The sequence below is a fragment of the Raphanus sativus genome, chromosome 2 (assembly GCF_000801105.2).
Source record: "Raphanus sativus cultivar WK10039 chromosome 2, ASM80110v3, whole genome shotgun sequence".
NCBI lineage: Eukaryota > Viridiplantae > Streptophyta > Magnoliopsida > Brassicales > Brassicaceae > Raphanus > Raphanus sativus.
In genome coordinates, this window is record NC_079512.1 from 361910 (window position 1) to 384469 (window position 22560).

Below are 22560 nucleotides of genomic sequence, written 5' to 3' on the forward strand. Positions count from 1 at the left end.
ATAAATATAAATATAATTATAACATATATTTTTACATATATTTCGGATATCTTCGGGTACTCATTTGGTTCTCGGTTCGGGTCGGATTCGGGACCGGTTCTTCGGATATAGCAATTTAGAACTCATTCGGATATTTACTCCAGGTCTGATCGGGTTCGGGACCCTGATTTTCGGGTCGGTTTCGGGTTGGTTCTTCGGGTCCGAATATTGTGTTCTGGCCTATAATATTTTAAAATGAAACACGATAAAGAAAAATAAAAAAGCTTAAGTCTTTTATAAAAAACAAATATATAAAAATATGACATTTACTAAATATTTGTCAATTTAAAAAAAAATAAAGGAAAATAAATCCGCGCTTTGAAAGCACGGGTCAAAATCTAGTATATCCTATTAAAAGTGAAGTACAAATGAGAAAATCTCTGATTTTTTTCATTTATTTACTTCATCACGCCACTGGCCTAATCCTTTGTAACTTCCTAAACCAGCGCTATTCGTTATTAACATAAATAAGAGTTCCATAAATAAACCAGCGCAATACAAATTTCACGTAAACGGACTGAACCAAATTTAATTTAACTCTCCCCTCATGCGTCCTTTTACCTGCTCTGCAAACTGAAAATCAAATATATAAATAATTAACATGCTTTTTTTTTTTAGTTAACCATGCTAATAAATTCAAAATACACAGTTCTCAAGAGGGATGGTCTAAATATATATTATTATGCTATCATGTATTTGTTTAGCTCATCCAAATGTAATCACGTAACTTTTGCTGATCTAAACCATTAATTTCCTGTATATATATGTATGTATGTATGTATATATGTATGTAGGTTTTTGTTTACTATTATATTTTTGTTATCAATTGTATGGTTTGTAAGAAGAAGCATTTTGACAAAAAAAATATTTTGAGAAACCTCTAATACCGAAAATCTTACTATATTTTTAAAAAATATTATTTTTAATCATTTGATATTATCTGTTAATAAAATATATATATATCATTAATTTATTAGTTTCCAAAATAACTTATTCCAAAAACATTACCTACATCCACACAAGAATAAACAATATCAAGCAATATAATTGATCAATTCTTACTAATAAATTCAATAATTTCTAAAATCTATCACATTCAATTTTTCCCCAATCTCAATGAACCCATTATCTCAAAAGATATCATTAACTAGCAAAAATCGGAATATTCTTGAAATCAAAACTTGCAACTTTTAAAGTCCTATTTTTTAAGGGAAAACAACTTTAGGTCCTATTTTAAAGGGATAACAACTTCAATTCTATTTTAAAAGACTACGTATATGTCTACAAAAGATGTATAAAAATATATGACAAAAATCTATCCTATTAAAAGTGAAGTACAAATGAGAAATAACCTTGATTTTTTTCATTTATTTACTTCATCACGCCACTGGCCTAATCCTTTGTAACTTCCTAAACCAGCGCTATTCGTTATTAACATAAATAAGAGTTCCATAAATAAACCAGCGCAATACAAATTTCACGTAAACGGACTGAACCAAATTTAATTTAACTCTCCCCTCATGCGTCCTTTTACCTGCTCTGCAAACTGAAAATCAAATATATAAATAATTAACCATGCTTTTTTTTTTTTAGTTAACCATGCTAATAGATTCAAAATACACAGTTCTCAAGAGGGATGGTCTAAATATATATTATTATGCTATCATGTATTTGTTTAGCTCATCCAAATGTAATCACGTAACTTTTGCTGATCTAAACCATTAATTTCCTGTATATATATGTATGTATGTATGTATATATGTATGTAGGTTTTTGTTTACTATTATATTTTTGTTATCAATTGTATGGTTTGTAAGAAGAAGCATTTTGACAAAAAAAATATTTTGAGAAACCTCTAATACCGAAAATCTTACTATATTTTTAAAAAATATTATTTTTAATCATTTGATATTATCTGTTAATAAAATATATATATCATTAATTTATTAGTTTCCAAAATAACTTATTCCAAAAACATTACCTACATCCACGCAAGAATAAACAATATCAAGCAATATAATTGATCAATTCTTACTAATAAATTCAATAATTTCTAAAATCTATCACATTCAATTTTTCCCCAATCTCAACGAACCCATTATCTCAAAAGATATCATTAACTAGCAAAAATCGGAATATTCTTGAAATCAAAACTTGCAACTTTTAAAGTCCTATTTTTTAAGGGAAAACAACTTTAGGTCCTATTTTAAAGGGATAACAACTTCAATTCTATTTTAAAAGACTACGTATATGTCTACAAAAGATGTATAAAAATATATGACAAAAATGTGTAATATTATAAAAACCCCTATACAATTGGTGATGTGCCATGAAAATATAAACCCTTATAAAGGTTAAAATTAAAGCTTGACATTCAAAATACATTTTTGTTGCCATATATTTTTGTATTTTTTTTGTAATTGGGTGTTTAAGTAATTTTTTTTATAGAATTTTAACCTTTTATTTGATTACTATAACATGTTATTTATATAATTATGTAAACAGCTACATTATTGACATATATTTCTATAATGATATGATAATTAATAGAATAGATTATAGACGCTTTTTATTTGTAAATAAATATAAAATAAAACAGTTAAATTTTTTATTTTCACCCCTAATATTACGGAAGAAAATATATACTATTTTCACCGACTATTTCAGTATACTATTTAATTATATTAACTTTGATATATTTTTTTAAAAAAATTATTAACACACTACAACAACGTAACTTACATCTCAACCCAATAAATTAGGATTTATTCAATTAGACATTAATTTATTCAAATTTTAAATATTTTACACAAACATTAAGTTTATCAATTAAAAAAACACATGATGTTAAAATAAAGTTTAACATGTTATGAGTGGACTTTTGATAGAAATAAATATTTATATAAAATCATTTAGTCTAACGGGTTTTAAATAGTTGGTTCGATTAAAAGTATTTATTAAATGTGATTTTACTTTAAGTTAGTGAAAACCATATTTAAATATATATATATATATATATATATATGTATGTATAACAAAATATATTAAAACTAAAATTTTCAAACATTTTCAAATATTTTTTCGGTTTTCGGAGCGGATTGAGTTTTATATTGGTTTTTGGATAGAATATTTTAAAAACCGTCGGAATATATAAACCATGTCTAAGAGAATATGAGATTTTGATTTTTCGGATCGATTCCTAATCGAGTTTTTTGAATACAAATATGACTTAACTAATTATGTTAGGTAGCTACTTTGAAAAAACAAAACAAAAAATATACCCGCTCTTTCAAGAGCGGGTTAGAATCTAGTACTTCTTAAATTCAATTCCATCTACCGCCTGTGCTTCTAGGACGTGGAGGTGTTTCCGTACGGGTCACGTGCCTCCTACAGATTTTTATTTTTTCTTTAGTAGTTAATTTAGTTTATCAAATATTTTTAATTTAGTGAAGAAATTGTAAAAGTGCACCCATCAAAACTTTTTTGTTGTTTTTTATAATATGATATCCCCAATTAAAAACATTTCTAGATCCGCCATTGTTTCTAAAGTTGGAAGATTTTGTAACCGTTTCTGTCGTTAGACTTTTGCAAACTCTAATGTCTGATTCTTACAGCTTGTTACTCTTGATTACTTGATATATATGAAAAAAATAGAATTCCAACTAAAGAACAAAATTAAATAATCTTGTCCAACATTATGAATAGTTTTTATACTAAGGGCCTGACTGGTGTAACCGCAGCGGTTGCGGTTGCAGTTGCGGGAGTTTGCGGGTGCGGGTGGTTGCGATTTTAAGCGTTTTCTAGAGATTTGTACGACTGGTACAGCTGTTAGAAATTGTTGCGTTTGCGGGACTCTTATGACTGGTAAACTACCAAACACAACATCTGTTAAATAATAATTTAACAATATTTACATTTTATGTAATTATAAAAATATTAAAAATCATAATAATATGATAAATATTAAATTTATATTTATAAAATCATATTATTCAATTTTAAAAATTTATAGAAAATATTTTAGTTTTGAATTTTTATAATATAAATTGAAATATAATATGAATACATTTTACAATTTCTATTATTTCAATTGAAAATTTTTATTGGATATTTTTAGTATTATTTTTATTTATTCTGTTTTTAAAGAAAAAAAAACTTATCCTCCCGCAACCGCCCGCAACCGCAAACGCTAGCTGGAACCAGCTTTTGATTTTAAGAGGTTCGGAGCGGTTTGAAGCGATTTGTAGCGTTTTCTGTGATTGTTTCGAAACGCCAACAACCGCTATGAACCGCAAAAGCTGCGTTTGCGGATGGTAGCAGGAAAACCAGTCAGCACCTAGAAAGTAGTTATCCAACGATATTAATAAACACGTTTACTTATAAAAAAGTATTCAGATCTCATTAAATTTCACGGCTGATCCTCATCATTTTTATTACATAATTAAATATGAGCTGATGTTTTTTTTCAGTTAGAATATGTGAATGTATATGCTTGACAAAACTATCGATTAGTGCTGAGAAAGGTAACAAACCAATTTTTGGTGAGCTGGTTTACCAACGGCAAACTATCAAATAAATAATTTTGGATTTTCAGTCATAACTAGATTTTGACCCGCACGCCCGTGCGGGTGTATATTTTTATAAGATATGTTGTTTTTCATGTCTATATTAGAGTTGGGCAAAAAAACCGGAATCCAAAAAATCGAACCGATCCCGATCCAAAAAGAAATATCAAATCCGAACCGAAATTGATTAAATTTCAATATTTTTGTATTTAAAGAACTGAAACCAAAACCATCGAACCAAAATATTTCGGATATCCAAATGTATTCGAGATAAATTTATATACTTATATATATTATTTTTTAAGATTTAATGAATATAAAAATATCCAGAATATATATATGGTACTTTTAACTTTACTAAATAATTGAAAATATATATAAATAGTCAAATGTAATATCTAAAATAGTTAAACACCAAAAATAATTAAAATAATTATTGATTCTCTATCCACATATTTAATTCAAACCAATTTATAAGTGTATGTTGCTTTTCTTTCCAGAAAAACAAACAACGTAGTCTTTTCTTATTAACAAAAAAAATTAATTTTATTCTACTTTTAGTCTTTTATAACAACAAATCTTATATCTAAATATCTCTGAACTCGTCAAACGATATCTTCTTGTTCCCAATCAAAACTGAGAAGTTGTGTGGATATGTATATATATTGATATATTGCATGCTAATGTTAGGTATTAGTATCCCTAATTTATAGTTAGATGTTGCTTGATAGTAAAGTTGATATAATTGAGAATATTCCTATTAATATTGATATTTTAAGGCTTACTAAATCAATTTATACATCTATATGAATAACGAATTGTGTATCTATCTAATAGGTTGGTTTTGATTCTGCAGACCAAGATTACCCGAGGAATATCATAATGGAATTCTATGGTTTAGTAAAGTTATGGAAATGTATGTAAGAATCTTATCTCTTTTTAGACCAAGAGGAACGAAGTAGGTTAAATTTTTTATTAGATATTGTACTATTGTTATATAATGATATGTTGGAAAATAGCTATTGTATTCAGATGATTTAGTATTGTTAAGGTTTTTTTATGGTTTGGTAATTATATGGTTTAGTTGATAAAAGAAATAGCTATTTTTAAGGGGAGTGGTAGGCGTTTAATATTGTTAATGTTTAGTTGTGGTTTAGTCATTTATTGGTTAAGTCATTAAAAGAAATGGTTGTAGTTAAGGGAGTGGCTTTCAATGGTAAATTTTGTGGAAAACTCTGGGGTATTTTAATTATGTACTTCAGTTTTAATAGTTTAGATTGAACTTATAGAATCTTTAAGATATATTTTTTTCTTTTTCATTAGTTTCAACTTTATGTAATCTTTAAACTTGAATTGATAGAGGATGAACATGTTGATTTTTGACAAAATAAAATAGAAAAGAAAAAGAACACAGAAGATAGAAGATATAACATAATCTCATCTTATTAAACTGTTACGTATAAGTATTAGTATTATACATGTATAGTCACCATGTGTTATTGTTTATAGTTTAAATTAAAGCGAATAAGATCTAATGTTGTTTGTGGTCTTCTAAAACCATGCGGCGGTTCCTGCCTCTCGTTGCAACTGGTGGAGACTTGTAACATTCTGTACGACAAGCTGCACATTCTGACGCTGGTGAGAAGCGCGTGCAGTGGTCACGACAGATCTTACTGCATTCTATTTCAGTTTTTGCTTCACCTTCTATGACAATTACGGCTAGTATCATCATTATCCACACCATGCTCATTACTTTCCCCATTTTTTTTCTTGTGTATCTTCTTCTTCTTGTTGTTCTTCTTTATGTTTATGAATGAGTTTAGTTTATGATGCAATTGTCTTTATTTATAGTCACGAGGGGGTGATAACATGTTCTTTCAATTAAATAGTAGTCAAAGTTCAACAGTAAACCAAACTTAATATTAGTCAAAATTCTTGTTCAAAAATATTTGTTAGTCAAAAGTTTAATTGCGATCACATTATGTAGTAGTTATATATTTATTAGTCAAAGTTTTAACTGTTGCCATGATTGGTGGATTTAATTGCGATCACATTATGTCTTCTTAATTTACTGCTAGGTGTTGCCTGCACTTGCGGATTTAATAATTTTACAAAAGATAATAAATATTATCAACTCAAAAATCATTAAATAAATCATTTTTATGCTTTGAAATATTTAATAATTAATTAAATATTAATTTTTTATACGATAAAAAAATATTTTGTTAAAATAGCTTTTATCACGTAAAATAAAATTGAAAACATTCATATATACATAAAATTATATATAAAGATTTATTTTTATTTTTATATACTGTGATGTAAAATAGTTTTGGATAACATAATATATAATTTTTTAAATAATAATGATTATCAAACTAATGAACTTCTTTTTTAATTTATTAATAAATTTAATATAGTTATTTAATAAGGGTAATAAATAATTTTAAAAACTTTATCTTATAAAGTGAGAGCAAAAAAACACTTTATAAATAATAATCAGAAACTATCACATGAAGGATTTTGATTGTCCTAAGAAGTAAACCTTAAAATATAAATGATTCATTATATATATATATATATATATAAAATTGGATTAATATTATTAAATTAAATATATTATAAATTTAACTATGGTATTATTGTTAATTTTTATTCTATTTTCAAACCAATGATAAATTATCAGCTAAAACTATAATTATCTATTAAATTAATAACTAAAAATATGATTAGGCATAAAATATGATTAAACCTAAAAGTATGAGAAAGATGACAAATCATCATATTCATTTTTCAAATAATATATTATAAATAATATTGTTGATTTCAAAGTTCAATTTTGAATGTCTAATATATTTATTAGTATTTCAAATCTGGTCAATACTTCGTATTTGTCCTAAATCAAAATATCATCTATCTATTACTATAAAGAAAAGAGAACTCTCTTCTCCTCTTGCCAGCACAACAAATAGATCAAGGAACTCGCTACACGTGTCCCATCATCTTACGAACGCTGCGTTTCATTAACTTGCTTCCGTGATATACGTGGGCTTGGTTGTGTGTTGTTAGGGCTCCCTAATGTCTTCAAGTACCCAGCCCGTTACCGTGAAACACTGAGACCCTTCATCCGCACTGTTTTGGAATTTAGGGTTCATCACAATCTTGGATCTCCGCCATCAGAGAATCTGAGATGCAGAGGTCGTCGTTACGATTCCGTTTGTTAGGGTTTCGATCACTTCTTTTCGCCTTCAGTATAAAAAGGTATGATTTCCTCCTCTAATAACCATCCTCTCTCTCTCCTTCGAGGGTTTCTCTGAGATTCTAATCTAGGTGTTGTTGTGCAGAATTTAACTGTTTATGTATCTGACCGGAGCATTCAGAGCTAGATACGGCAGTGTTGGGCCGTTCCACGAAACAACAGGTCTTGAGTCGCTTCATCTCGGCGGAGGCATTTTCGGCAACTAACTATGCTAACTCCCGAGAAATCCGGTGGTTTTACATCGTTTCTTGATCTTCCACCTACACAAGCAGTGAGCTTCTCCATTTCTCTGATTCATCATCATCGTTTCTTCAAGCACTGGCCGGTAAAGGAATCCGTTTAAATATCTCCCCACCGCCGCTTCTGGACATTGGCTTTTCCTTCTAACTCAGCCATCTTGGAGCGAGCAGCTAGCTTCTCGGTACTACGTACGCGCCACTGAGAAGCTTGCAGACGATGAAGAAGCCGAGACGCTCTTTGTGGCGTTTTCTGAGTTTGAAGAGCGATGCAAGGAGCCGGAACGTGCTAGGTTTATCTACAAGTTTGCTCTTGATCATATTCCTACAGGGAGGGCTGCGGATTTGTATAAAAGTTTTGTGGCATTTTATAAACAGTATGGTGATAAGGATGGGATGCCACTTCTGGGAAGAGGAGGTTTCAGTATGAAGATGAAGTGAGGAAGAACCCTTTGAACTATGATTCTTGGTTTGATTACGTTAAGCTTGAAGAAACTGTGGGGAACAAAGATAGGATAAGGGAGATCTATGAGAAGGTTATTGTTAAGATTTCACCTGCTGAAGAGAAACAATACTGGCAAAAATACATTTTTCTCTGGTAAGTTTATTCTTTTTCAGTTTGGTTTTGGCAATAATGCATAATCGATTTAGCTGGAATTGGAATGTTGCCTTCTTATGTAGTTATATGTGAATCATGCTTTGAATAAGAAGGTTAAGTTTTTAAACTGAGTTGTTAGAGTTTGATCATGATTTGATTTTCATAAGTAGTTTCTTCAACAGTGAAAGCTATTGGTGTTTGTCTTTATTAGCGTATTTGGTTCTGCGATTTTGACAATAATGCAGACGTGAATTCTAAAATAAACATACTGAATATATAAATTATAATATTTTTTCTTGGATTTTTCAATTGTTTACATTGATATCTTCTCACAGTTGGTCAATTCTCATGAGCATATAATATAAAACATAAATTGTACTATTGTTGTCAATGTGAGGTAATTTCGTAACTCACGGTTTAATTGAGTACGTGTGGGGCATGTCACTAGAGCGAGATGGAGAGCAACGGAGCAAGCGCCGGAGAGCGACGGAACGAGTGGAGTTGAGCTGATGGACCATGTGACATGCAGATCAAGGACAGCCATGGAACAAGTGACGGAGAGTGTGACGAGAGATAGCAAAGGCAATTCTTACATTATCATATGGGAGGTCGATAGGCTCTCGGACATGGTGAGTTTATAAGAGCTGCAATTTTTTGTTTTGTTTTAGTACGAAAAGGGGGATGAAGGATTGTAATTTAAGTTGATTTTTTTTTGAAAAAATTAGGTTCGAAGTTTCTGTAAATGGAGGGATGGAAGTCGCGGTGGAGTCTGACCTGACTGCATAGCTTCTCATGAGGCTGTTGTTCAAATTCGGTGGCATTACAGCAGACGGGAAAGCTAGAGTACAGCGATAACGCAGAGGTTAATGTTTTATCTCCTTCATTCTTCATCTGTCTGCATGGTCTATTTTTACACAATAAGAATGTTAACAACAGTGGTGAACGATATGCATCATGTATGTATGACTAATCAGCTATGAGGCTTTCGGGTGAGTTGCAGTGATATGATATGTGACTTTAGTAGATATACATTAGGATTCTGTTAAGGGGATGATACTAGATGATGAGTATGTACTCATGAGATCTGCTAATATCAACCAAATATCATTGGCCGGTACAAAAGATACAGAAATAGCAATGGGTGCATATCAACCCCATCATACATGGACTAACAAGGGAAGACACCCACGTGGCCAGGTTTGCCTTCTTTCTATCATCATCATCATATATACCGTAACAAAACCTCAAAAGTTAGATTGAGATATGCTAGAGAAGTTGTGTTTCTGGTGGTTGTAAAGTAAATAGAAGTATAGACTCGAATCTGCTTGGAAGAATAATACCATATTAACTGAGAGGCATTTTGATCTCTCTATCTATCCGCAGGTGTATGGGTACAGAATGTCACTATGAACAGATCATTTAGGCAAAACAGGAGATGAGTTCGTGGAGCCTGCTGATCTATAATGCGTGAATAACTTTCGCTGAAGGAAACTGGAAAAGTTTCATAACTTCGGAATTCTCGGAGCTGCAAGATCACTTGATTAAATATCCTCTACAAGTAGACAGTGAAGCTAAAGTGAGCTCACTTCCAGATTACGACAGCTTCCCAGATGTTGGTGGTAAGATCATTGGAGTTCATTCAATGGCTCACCCTGATACTCTAGCCATGTAATGTTACATGGTTCGTTTCGATTCTGAAGAAAAAGAAGCTGAGAGAGTGTTGTGTGATTTGTGTACATTTAACTGTACATGCTCTGTGTTTCTTATTTTTCTCAAGTAATAAAGAAACTGTAATATAATTCCACATGGATGTAATTTGAGGTTTCAGTTCAGATTTATTAAACCCAAAAACAAAGATTCAATATCAAATCTACATTTTAATTCTGTTTCTAACGATATTCTCCGGTATTCAAACTTAAATGCAAAGATAATTAAACCAAACCAAGCGAGAGAAACTTACTTGCGACATACTAGAAATTAAAAAAAAATGGATTGTTTATGGAATGCACTGTAAGAAACGTGAGACTTGCCACATGCAATTAATTATACGGGTAGCAAAATTTGTTTAGTTCATCTGTAGACGAAGGAGAGAAACAAATTAGTAAAAACAAATTCCTAACTCTCCCCGGTCTGGATTGCCACCTCAGAGTTGTCTACGCGTTTCTTTGGCGATGGTAAGCTTACAGTATCCTATCTATCAATCAGTATTATACTCTTTCGAGAATTACAATCAAGCAGAAGAAAAAAATGATTATGCAACAGTTGTTTTTTTATGTGGATCTCTCCGAGAAGTAACAGCAGAGGTTTTACCAACAAAAAAAAGGAGAATATCAGAAATTATAAACCAATGTGCAAAAATTATATTCAAAAGGTATCACATAAAAATAAAACAACCAATTCTACTCTGAAAACTAAAAACAAAATTTGTTTAATAACCTTAATCAGTTTGGATGATATGGTTACTTTGATAAAGTAATAATAAAATGTGTATATTCTTAAATAATCAATTTTCAGTTATTATGTTATTTAACTAACTTCAGAAAAAAAAATTAAGTTGATTCATTTTTCACATTATCTAAATCATGAATAGGTTTTTTTTTATAACGTCTCTTTATTAATTAGAATGAGTTTACATAAACATTATGCAAATCCAACATAATGGCCTCAGGAACATAATAATGAAACCAGAAAGTATTATCAAGAGGAATATGTTGCTTTGCCATCTTATCTGCTGGTTTGTTGCTTTCTCTAGACGTCCAATGAAACTCCACATCGCTGAAATTGTTCTTCCACCATAAAACATCTCTGATCCAGTTGTGCCCATCAAAATGTAAGCATCTCCGGTTCAAAGTATCAATCACCTCCTTGCAGTCACTCTCAAAAATATCAACAGATTAATATATATATATATATATATATATATATATATATATATAGAGAGAGAGAGAGAGAGTGAAAGCAATTCTTGATTTATAAATTGAATTTCAACTGTAATTACAAGTATTTTACTTACTTTTTAGTAAAGGTATAATCTTATCATGCTATTACAACATATGCGAAACTAAAAAAAAATAGTTAGACATATGCGAAGATAATTTAAAATCTGTTCTCATTATAAAAACATTACAAAAAAGTAGATAATAACTAAAGTAATATTATGTAATAAAATATATTGACAACAAATACAAAAAGAAAACAAAAGACAAAATAAGCAAACATCAAACAACAAATCATATAAGAATAAAAACAAGATCACAAGTCAAGTAAATCCCGCCCGTAGGGCGGGCTACCACTAGTGTATTCATAATATACAAGTTAAGAAAACGATGAATAAACTGTGTTCATTAAAAATCAGTTTTGTTCTGCTATTGTCTTTAAAAAAAATTAAAATAAACGTATGTAAATTTTATTAAAAAAGTTTATATAATCAAAAACAAACTTAAAGACCGTAGTAGCGTCTCAAGGATTTATAAGTAAAAAATATTTTATTAAATTAATGAATAAATCTAAAGTTATAGAAAATATGACAAATAAACTTTTAAAAATTAATAAAAACATGATAAATAAGTAAAATAACATGATAAAATAAATAACATATCTTAAAATTATGGAGAAACTGACACATAAGCTAAATCAATTCATAAATAATAGTATAGATCTTTAGCTATATTTCAAATTGTTTTACCTGTTTAAATTCTGTATGGACATGTATCTTCAAGTCTTTCACATATTTTCCAAATTGCCATGTAAATGAAGCAAAAAAGTTATGGCTGATACGCAAATATCATATCTATTGTAAGTATGTAACATTATAGGGTTTGATATTAAAAGATTTGTCACCTTTTACATTTAAATGCGTCATCTTTTCAGCTGATCACTGGTTTAATAGATCTTCTTTAACTGTTAAACTCATTGAAAGTATGTTTTTAAACCATGTTTATATGGTGAAAACATAAATTTAAAAACGCAAGAGAAATAATATTAGCTTATAATCCCTACAGTTTTTGTTCTGGGCCTTCTGGCCCAGTTTTGTTTATCACAGAATAGAGATGTTTAATGATACAAAACTTGAAATTACAGACTACATTTGAAACATACATTATACTAGACTTGAGTTTCCTCTTTAGACGGCTAGGAAAATATCCAGATGACAAAGTTAAAAGTAGAAGGAATAGAAATCTCAATTCGGTGACAGCTATAGATCAGAGTAACTACTTGCAAAAAGGGTTTCTCAAACGAGACTGGAACACGAACCTCGAAACAAGATTATATCTCTCCTCTGTATCCACCAGAGCCAAAATAGTCTTTTCTAGAATTAGATATTGCCACACTCTTCTGGTGCTTCAGTTTTGGACAGTCTCTAATACGATGTCCCAAACCTCCACAGTAAGCACAACCCTTGACACCACTTGCATTGGCAATGGTCTCTGCTTCTTCCATCGGATCATTCAGCTCAGCGAGGACAGGCGGAATCCTCTGTTTAGCTTCTTGCAACAAGTGTTTCAGATCAAGCAGCGTGGTCTCGCTTTGGTTCTTGTTTATAAACGTAGTTGCTATCCCAGTTTTCCCACACCGACCTGTTCTTCCTATCCTATGCACATAGTTCTCAATCTCCGCAGGCATGTCGTAGTTTATAACATGATGTATATCAGGGAAGTCTAGACCCTTTGAAGCAACGTCAGTAGCGACCAAGACGTCTTTCTTCCCAGCTTTGAACGAAGAGATAGCGTACTCTCTATCCTCCTGATCTTTCCCTCCATGGATAGCCACAGCTTCCACTCCTTTCAGTAACAAATACTCGTGGATATCATCAACATCAGCCTTGTTCTCGCAGAAAATCAAAACCGGCGGAGAGGTTTTCTGCAGGCACTCGAGGAGGTAAACAATCTTTGCTTCTTGTTTGACGTATTCAACCTCCTGTATGACATCAAGATTCGCAGCTCCAGTGAATGCAATCCCAATCATATCTCTCCCAGACAAAATCACAGGAAGGCCCTGGACTTGGATAGGAGTCGGCTGCACTATCCCTTTCTCCTTGAGCTTATCCAAAACAGCTTTAGGGAACTTCATGTCCTTGAAGTTCGGAATCTCTTCTCCGCTAACAATGATATGCCACTGCTTCCTAATCAAATCCATCTGCTTCCTAGACATCTTCCTAACGTGCAAAGGAGGTGTTAAAAGAGGCTCCGTGTATGTGATACCTTTGGCTAACTCGCGAACAGACATGAGCGTCTTCTTATCAGATAAGTGCTCCATCATCTCCTTCTCTTGTAGGATTATCTGCTCCGTGGCACTGACTTCTGGTACGTCTTTCTTGAGCTGTGTTGCTTGGACGAGCAAGCTGGGTTTGGATTCGGCGAGCTTCTCCTTCTCGGCTGATGCTTCCTCCTCCAGCTCCACTACCTTCCCCTTCCGTTGGAGAATCTTCTGCTCTTCCATCGTTCTGCGCTTCGCCACTGGAACGTACTCCACGTAGTCGTCATCGTCTTCCATGATTCGAAATCCACTTTCTCCCCCCCCCCAGGCTAGCGAATCAAAGAAACCTAATCAAAGCAGAGCAGAGATCTTTCGAATCGCGCAATCGATTTCTACCGTCTCTTCTTTTTGCTTCTCTGAGCTTTTTGCATAAATATATGGGCGCGCATTTCGACAACTATTGGGCCATTAGTGAGCCTATTATGTTTTTATATAGACCTTTATTTAGTTTCTCATGCATATACGTAGAGCTGAGTCTGATCCGCTCCGGCCCGTTCCGCAATCTGCGGATCATCTAGTTTTTTTACTCAAAATTTTGACTCTGCATGATTGGCAAAGAAAATATTCAAATATATATTTATAATTAAAATTATATAACTTTCTAACATTTTGTATATCTTTTACTTTTTTTTTTTTTTAAATAATTAATTTTTTTTGCGTACTTAATTCAAATTCTGCCGATCTACACCCACTAAGAGCATCTCCAACCCCACTCCATAATTTACTCCAAATTGAGAAATGGAGTTAAAAATGGTGTAGAAAATGGAGTGATGACCAAAAAATAAAAGCATTACTCTATTTATGGAGTAATGTTTTTATTTTTTTGTCATCACTCCATTTTCCACTCTATTTTCCATTCCATTTCTCAATTTGGAGTAAATTATGGAGTGGAGTTGGAGATGCCCTAAGCCTAAAATCGACTCAATCCACGGCAAAAAACTCAAATTCCCAGCTCTACATATATGGAGCCACCAAAGGGTAGAAATAGTTGTGACTAGTAGAATTAGTGGAATAAAATTTAGTAGAATAGAGTTAAGTGAAATAGAAAAACAAAAGTTTGTACTTTAGGACAACAGGGGATACAACATCTGCCGGAAATAGGATGGATTTGAATTGTAAATGATACGAGAATTCAAATCAAGCAAGATTTAAAACCCTTCTCTAGCTCCTCCCGGTTCAGATTCTTGCCAATGAAGACCAGCTTGTTGACTCTAGTCTCGTCTTTGCCCCATAACCGGTCTGGGGATCCTTGAAAGATGTCATGGACTCCTTGAAACACGAATCTCTCCTCCATGGTGTGGACCGAGAGCAGACCTTTCATCCTGTAGATATCCTCACTTCGTTCCATCAGTAACGTCCCTAGCCACATGTTTGCCTGATGGATTGATTGTCACATCATTTTGAAGGAAGGTTAATGTACGGTTTCAACAGTCCATTGTTTAAATAAGACTTTTGTGTGCCTCTCTGTTTGTTACCTTCTCAAGGTCTAAGCTCCCTTCGCAAACTATACTGACTGAAGAAACACCGGGATCATGGGTGTGATCATGATCATGAGAATGATTATGCTCTGCGGTTCCAAAATCAGAAAATTAGTTTGTGATGATAAAGACCAGAACCAAACAGCTCAAGCTGAAGTATACACATCAATAAGGTATCATGCCTTTTTCAGGTACCAAACTTACCATGTTCATTGTGGTGATGATGGTCATGATGATCATGGTGATGTTCGTCGTGACACTCATTATGACCTTCCTTAACATCTTCGGTGGTCACAGAGCTTTCGATTCTGATAAACGCAGAATTTACGTAACAAAGAAAAAACACCTTAATAAAAGCATAAAGCTACAAGACACAAGACGAGATACTTTCATAAATAGAAAAAGAAGCAGACCTCTCCAGATCAAAACCTCCAATTCCAAGAACATAATCCAAGTCAACGTTTCCGTAATTTGTCCTCGTCATCTGAGCCATGCTGTTTATTGTCTGCAAATAGCCACATCAAACACGTTAACATGGTAGAACATTAGTAACATCTAAGAAGAAGAAGAAGAATCGACCTTTATGCGTTGCACCACTGAACCTAACTCTGACTCACCAACAAGATCAATCTGCAACAGAGCACAATCACTTTTCAGAACAAGAGCAGATAAGCCAAGTAAGAACAATCAATAGCTTTCTCCATACGTTAAGGTAAAAGCATGGATCCATTTACGACGTGTCAAAATGAACAACATTAGATAGGAATAGGAACAACCTGAATCTTATGATAAAGACAGATTCAACCTCTCAATATACATTCTCTTGGAAGTAGCAAGGTTAGTTACCTTGTTAACTATGATACGGTCAGCATAGGCTATCTGTTCAACAGCCTCGTTGACAACACCTTTGGGCTTGACCTCATCAAGATGCAAACGAGCATGCTTAGCATCAACTAGAGTAACAACTCCGTCCAGTTTGACATCATTGAAAATCTCGTCCTCCGCATAAAAGGTTTGGATAATCGGAGCCGGGTTTGCCAACCCTGAAAAATAGTAGTCAATTATTCACTACTCATTCCCATGGTCCTTTAAGATGAAGGATACAAAATGTTCCTCACCTGTAGTCTCTATCACAATATGGTCGAACTTTCCTTTCTTCTTGTTGACTAACTCAGAAATCATCCTCACAAGATCACCCCTTACAGTGCAGCACAGGCAGCCGTTGTTGAGCATCACTATATCCTCAGCTCCCACAGATTTGGAAGCAACAAGTGACCCATCAATGTCAACTTCACCAAACTGAAAGAGAGACATTCACATGAAACATTAATCATCAGCCACATTCAACTAATGAGAAGAGAGGATCATCAAACAAACATTACCTCATTCTCGATAACGGCTATGCGCTTCCCATGATCTCTAGTCAGTATATGGTTGAGTAATGTCGTCTGTGAATCCAACAAAACTTAAAAGGTCAATTACACAGTTGACTAAACCGAGAAAACCTAAACTAATTAAATAACCGGATTAAACCAAAAGTAGAATCTGGATTGTAAGAAAATAAACCTTGCCAGAGCCCAGAAACCCCGTGATAATAGTAGCTGGAATCCGGTTGTCTGGCGGAATCTTAGTGGTAACATCGGAATCTTCTGTTTGCGGTGGCGCCGACGACGCGGAAGCCGAGGAGAATCTTCGAGTTCGATTGGAGTTTACGACAGGGGAATAGAGTAACGACGGTTTCGCCCTGACGGAAACGGGAACGCGCCTAGAGAAAATCGGGAAGCCGGCAGAAGATAAGCGGTAGTTCAGGGCGGTGGCGGAACGAGGAGCCGTGAAAGCGAGGAAGGTCGTGGCCATCTCTAGCGTAGCCATTGTTAGTGAAAGGTAGGCGATGAATCGTTTTGTACAAGCTTTGTCGCGTCCAGATACAAGATAAATTAACTCATGGGCCATGATGGGCCGCACAAATAGAGTCTGATGTGCTCAAGACAGAACAAGTCAAAAAGGATATGTGTTACATATTAATTGAAGTACAAAAGAAAGAAAGACTTGTTTTAAAAAAGACGCCACGTGCGAAGCAAAAGCACCAATAGTAACAACGACCAATCCAGACATTGTTTGACCCCCTTTCCAAGTTACTTCCTTCCGATGACACGTAGAAGAAAGGGACGATCTAGACTTCGATGTCTCTAACTATCCACTCGTCCTCAATGCCAAATCAAGGACTAGTCAAGGGGGATCCACGGCGCCGTTTTCAACCTCACCACATCCATCATTGGCGCCGGGATCATGGCATTGCCCTTGCCCGCCACCATGAAAGTCCTCGGCTTGCTTCTCGGCCTCCTCCTCATCATCCTCATTCATGGCTATCTTATCCGAAATCAGCGTCGAGCTCCTCGTCAGATTCTCCGTTCGAAGTAGTCCAATCCGCCATGGGGGAGAACCGCTAGGGTTTTGTCAGAGATCTGCATCGTCGTCAACAACGGCGGGGTCCTCGTCGTCTACCTCATCATAACGGCGTGAGTTGACACACAACTGCTACATCAATCATGGGGCTTCAAGCTCCTTAGTAGCTTCCCGTTCTACATGAAAGAAAGAGAGTATCAGCCACATTATCATGATCTTTTTCCCTTTGCTATAGCAGTGGCTTAAAAAGAATCGTATCGTCGTGGTCGAAGGAACTATCGACGCTCCTCCGAGTCCGAGGATGAGTCCTGATTTCGGCTCGAAGAGAGCCGTCTTGGATCTCCTCGTGGTGATTCCCATCATGTCGACCGCTTACGTATGTCATTTCAACGTGCAGCCGATCTACAACGAGCTCGAGTAAGATGAACAGCGTTGGGAGGATCACCACGGCGATTTGCGTTGTGGTATATGCTTCCACTGCTGTCTCCGGTTATCTTCTATTCGGTCAGGACACTGAACCGGATATCTTGACCAACTTCGATCAAGATCTCGCCGTGAACTACGTCGTCAGGATCGGATACATTCTCCATCTGGTCCTCGTCTTCCCTGTGGTTCATTTCTTGCTGAGAGAAACCGTCAACGGTTTACTGTTTGAAGGCTCGCCTCCTCTCCTCTGTCGGAAACCAAGAAGAAGTCTCTGGGGCTCACTGCTGTCTTGCTGGCTCTTATATATGTTGGCTCCACCATGATCCCCAATATATGGGACTGCGTTCAAATTCACGGGGGCGACATCAGCGGTTTCGCTTGCTTTTACATTCCCTGCTCTGATCGCGTTACGGTTAGGGAAACAGAGCAATGCTCTGAGCGTTGTGGAGAGATCTGTGTCGTGGTTGATGCTCATCTTGGCCGTGGTGGTTACCATCGTGGGAACCATTGGCAACATTTACAGTCTCAGAAGCAAATCAGATTCATAGATTTTATAGTTCAATACGAAGTCTTACAGTTTTGTGACTGCTACATGCACCTGTAAGGGATCTCTTCTTGATCAATGGCTTCTCTGTTCAGGCTAAGCCTAAAGATTATCGGTTTGTGAATTGGTTTAATCGTTACCCATCATTTTATTTTTTATGTGTACAGGAACAGATTCTTTTATATTATTTTGCTGTTCTTTTTTATTGATACAAAAAGGGTGAATAGATGTTAAAAATAGAATGTTTAGCCTGTTTTGTTGGTTTAGATATGTTCAAGATATTCTACAAGACCAACTGACTAGTGAAGAGTGTAATAACTAGAGAGAATAGAGAAATTCATTTCTAAATGGAAATTGTTAATACTTTTATGAAAGCACATCGTTAACGGTTCCAACAAAAAAAAAAGAAACTTAAATTAACATAATATGCTTGCTCACTCATTCAATGCATGAACCTGATCATCAAAACCTATTCATCTGGACCGTCTTCTTAGTATGAGAACGGTGACGTCTTTCTCTGACGAAAATCATCCAAAAGATGAGTGAGAACATGACTGCACCAGAGAGTGACGCCAGTCCTGCGTAGATCCACTGGCTGGTTATGCTGAGTCCAGGGCAGTTCTTGGTGGTTATGTCTCTGAATGTGTCTCGGACGAATGTGCAATCAGCAATACTAGCCAAGAACGGACCGTAATGGTCCAACGTGAACCCCACGTTGATAGCACCCATCATCTGGTCGTATGAAGCTGGGGTTAACCTACCCTGCGTTATGCACTTACCTTCCGCGTTCACTTGGCAAACAAAGCCTTTGTAGATCTATTTACCAAATAGAAAAACATTATTCTACTATCAATATGACACATATTAATATATAATCGTGTCTACCATTTATGTTTCAAAAGAAAAGGTTTGGTATGTACCTGAGAGGCATTAGCAAGGAGAATTTCGTTAGGAGCACAAGGACGTGGGTTGTGATGCTCGTCGAGAGGGTTACAGAGAAGGGGAACGAGCGGACCAGACTGGTTATGGTAAAAAGGGTTATTATGTGGGAACTGATCAAAGTTACTGACATTGACAGTGTACGCATTTGTCATCTCAACGGCCGTTGAAGTCATCGTCTTGGTTATATCTAGTGTGTCTCCAATGGTTTTAGCGTCTAAACATGGAAGTAGCTGGCTCAATGCCGAATCTGCTGCTGGATCATGCACCCATTGGTCCATTGCCATACATGTGTCCGCGACCACACTGATTTAATTAAGTAATAACATCATTAATTAATTTTAATAAAAATTTGTATCCTGAATTAGAACAAGTGATGATGATCAGTGGCATTACTTGTGGAAGACAAGGAAGACTGCACTGAGGAGGATCGTTGCTGTGACGAGAATCCAACCCACAATTACTAAGCTGCAAGCAGACTATACATTAATTTTAACCATTTCATTTGGATATCATATAATAAAATAAGTCTATGTGGTAACTCACAGGTAGACAAGAACTCGTAGTCCACAGAAGGAAAACACTGTTCATAATTACAAATATGTTAAAACAAATAAAATAATCAAACTTGTAACGCAAGGTATCAGAAATGTTAGAGGTTTGAACTTACAGAGTCCAAGGAACGCTACTGCGAGCATAACACCAGCGATAACATTTAAGACTAGTCTCCTGAAGAGCATTAAAACAAAGGAATTGAGTTAAATAATCAAACAGAGCATTCTATTTAATTATAACTTGTAAGGCAAGGTATCTGCCTAACTAGTGCTTACACTGGGTTTAGTGCTCCAGTGAGATAACGGATTGTCTGGTTAGCGACACGGTCAGGATAAGTGATGTTAGACATCTTGATCATGTTGTTGAAATGATCAATATTACCTCTGAACTGTGGAGGAAAAAGGTTATGTCCATCGAGCTGAATGTCTTTAGCAGATTGAATCGAGTCCCACAAGCTTGTTAGCTTGGTCAAAACACTAGTTGCTTGATTCACAATATACATAAACGTCTTCTCCACGCTACCGTAGAACTCTTTTTGCCCAGTGTACAGCATCGCAGATCCAATCCTAAAACAAACATCGTTTTGAAACAATGATCAGTTCATGTTTTTTGATATAATATATATGTGAAGGAAGAGGAAGTTTACACGGCGGCGATGGTGAAAAGAAGGAGGAAGACGAGAGAGAGAGTGTAGCAGAAGCGAGAATAGCCGTAGCTCCGGCGACCGCAACCGCAACAACAGCAACATAGGCATGAGCAGATGAGGAAGAGTCCAAGCAATACGAACCATACGATTGATATTACGATGAACGGAACAGCAGAAAATCCAACGGACTGAAATAAAACAGAGTATCTATCAATCACAATAAATACGATTTTGAAACATATGATAGATGTCTTTTTTCATTACACTGTAACGCATCAAAGTTATGGGTCAAAAGTTAAAAACACATTGGTATCAGTTTGACTGTGTTTTGGAATATTGGGAAAATAATTATAGGATGACTCACGGCGATGTAATGAAAATTAGTAACGTTCCAACCATCGGTATAAATGTTGAAATGGTTGAAGGGATCAGGCCGCCGTGTCCTCTCCGCCGCTAACACCAATGTCCCATTTGATCCTTCCAGGATTTGCCTCCTCAATCCTTCAAAATGAAAAAAATAATTATAATACTATAATATAAATAAATACGTTTTCATCAAATATGTGGGTGTATCAATAAGAAGATGATAAATTTTAAATGATAAACAATAAAAAAAAAAAGAATGTGAGGAACCTTGAAATGAGGTTGAAGATGGATGATGATGATGACAAGAGGAGACTCCATGGCATAAGGAAACCAAACTGGACGTGACCAGGATCGCAACGCCGATAAGGAGGAGACGCCGGCGATCATGAAACCACGGCGTTTCGCTGTGAAACATTATACTCTCTCTCTCTCGTTGTGTTGATAGATTGTTTGGTTACGTTTCTAACTTCTGAAACTCTAAAAAAAGGTTTTTCTAATTATGCATTAATGAGAATTTTTTACTACCACCAGGAAATCGAGGAGAAGGAAGATGAGACGACAGCTTCTAAATATTCTGTTCCCTTATTTAGGAATTAATTAATGTTTTCAGATTTTTCTACATCCTTTGTTATTCTTAACCTCATTTTAGTTTTTTGTAAACTAACCTCATTTTAGTTAGCTGTGTTGATTACTCCTTAAACTCTCATTGGCTGAGATTTAATATATTATGTGAAGTCAACAATGAAAAAATGCAAATTCCACCGGTTTCTCTTCCCCAGTGTGATAATAAATTCACACACTGGTTGCATATAGAAAATAATCCGATAATCAGTAAATCAAAATTTGAAAATGATACAACAAAACTAGTAAATCATTTATTTTCTGCATCCTTTTGACTGTATACAAAAAGATAAGCTTCTATATGAGTGCATGGAAGCGGAAATTTGCATTAATATCCCTACTTAATTCAGCTACCTTTGAACGGAAATTTGCAATAATGATCGTATGGTACCAAAAACTTGCCATGGCGTTAGAATAAAAAAATCCAAGAAAGAAAATTGATGTTGTTGAAAGAATGGCTTTATAAGTTTATGTCTACGTGCACGAAGACGAGATAAAGTATCCATATCCCTACTAAAAAAAGTTTAGAAACAGCTTCACTGGAGCATGGTTTAGAAGACGAGATAAAGTATCCATATTCTCTTTCACTTTTTTTGTCTTTTTATTTTTAAGATACTCTTCTAGAA

The 22560-nt window shown here is 34.6% G+C and overlaps 3 protein-coding genes, 1 long non-coding RNA gene and 1 pseudogene across 4 annotated transcripts; 2 read left to right on the forward strand and 3 right to left on the reverse strand.

Annotated features, from left to right (window-relative positions):
• Positions 1 to 7684: 7684 nt before the first annotated feature.
• Positions 7685 to 10597, forward strand: LOC130499516 (uncharacterized). The gene is made up of 5 exons (XR_008938372.1): positions 7685 to 7865; positions 7949 to 8697; positions 9146 to 9326; positions 9423 to 9894; positions 10081 to 10597. It is a non-coding gene; the product is annotated as an uncharacterized LOC130499516 (long non-coding RNA).
• A 2084-nt stretch (positions 10598 to 12681) lies between these two features.
• LOC108843470 (DEAD-box ATP-dependent RNA helicase 35-like) lies at positions 12682 to 14268 on the reverse strand. Its single transcript, XM_057004422.1, has one exon. The coding sequence runs from the start codon at positions 14188 to 14190 to the stop codon at positions 12964 to 12966; it is 1227 nt and encodes a 408-aa protein (XP_056860402.1). The 5' UTR covers positions 14191 to 14268; the 3' UTR covers positions 12682 to 12963.
• A 661-nt stretch (positions 14269 to 14929) lies between these two features.
• On the reverse strand, positions 14930 to 17331 carry LOC108843469 (uncharacterized). The gene is made up of 9 exons (XM_018616674.2): positions 16998 to 17331; positions 16814 to 16879; positions 16550 to 16730; positions 16278 to 16474; positions 16011 to 16061; positions 15845 to 15936; positions 15636 to 15739; positions 15429 to 15520; positions 14930 to 15328 (listed from the first exon to the last, which is right to left on the reverse strand). Exons 1-9 carry the CDS (start codon positions 17301 to 17303, stop codon positions 15086 to 15088), a joined length of 1332 nt encoding a protein of 443 aa, XP_018472176.2. The 5' UTR covers positions 17304 to 17331; the 3' UTR covers positions 14930 to 15085.
• Positions 17332 to 17614: 283 nt separating this feature from the next.
• On the forward strand, positions 17615 to 18853 carry LOC108830507 (amino acid transporter AVT6E-like; annotated as a pseudogene).
• Positions 18854 to 19147: 294 nt separating this feature from the next.
• On the reverse strand, positions 19148 to 21759 carry LOC108841382 (uncharacterized). Its single transcript, XM_018614142.2, has 9 exons — positions 21581 to 21759; positions 21312 to 21448; positions 20948 to 21135; positions 20577 to 20867; positions 20417 to 20475; positions 20293 to 20329; positions 20143 to 20214; positions 19728 to 20052; positions 19148 to 19623 (listed from the first exon to the last, which is right to left on the reverse strand). The coding sequence occupies exons 1-9, from the start codon at positions 21726 to 21728 to the stop codon at positions 19270 to 19272; spliced, it is 1611 nt and encodes a 536-aa protein (XP_018469644.1). The 5' UTR covers positions 21729 to 21759; the 3' UTR covers positions 19148 to 19269.
• Between the last annotated feature and the right edge of the window lie 801 nt (positions 21760 to 22560).

What these genes read in the sequence shown, in the direction of transcription:
- LOC108843470 (XM_057004422.1), bottom strand. Translation starts at nt 14,190, where the DNA reads ATGGAAGACGATGACGACTACGTGGAGTACGTTCCAGTGGCGAAGCGC.
- LOC108843469 (XM_018616674.2), bottom strand. Translation starts at nt 17,303, where the DNA reads ATGGCTACGCTAGAGATGGCCACGACCTTCCTCGCTTTCACGGCTCCT. An exon ending in GGTTTCTGGGCTCTGGCAAG is followed by an intron (nt 16,880 to 16,997) that starts GTTTATTTTCTT and finishes TTGGATTCACAG; the next exon opens with ACGACATTACTCAACCATAT. An exon ending in TAGCCGTTATCGAGAATGAG is followed by an intron (nt 16,731 to 16,813) that starts GTAATGTTTGTT and finishes TCTCTCTTTCAG; the next exon opens with TTTGGTGAAGTTGACATTGA.
- LOC108841382 (XM_018614142.2), bottom strand. Translation starts at nt 21,728, where the DNA reads ATGTTTCACAGCGAAACGCCGTGGTTTCATGATCGCCGGCGTCTCCTC. An exon ending in CTTTTCACCATCGCCGCCGT is followed by an intron (nt 20,868 to 20,947) that starts GTAAACTTCCTC and finishes TGTTTGTTTTAG; the next exon opens with GATTGGATCTGCGATGCTGT. An exon ending in ACTGGAGCACTAAACCCAGT is followed by an intron (nt 20,476 to 20,576) that starts GTAAGCACTAGT and finishes AATGCTCTTCAG; the next exon opens with GAGACTAGTCTTAAATGTTA.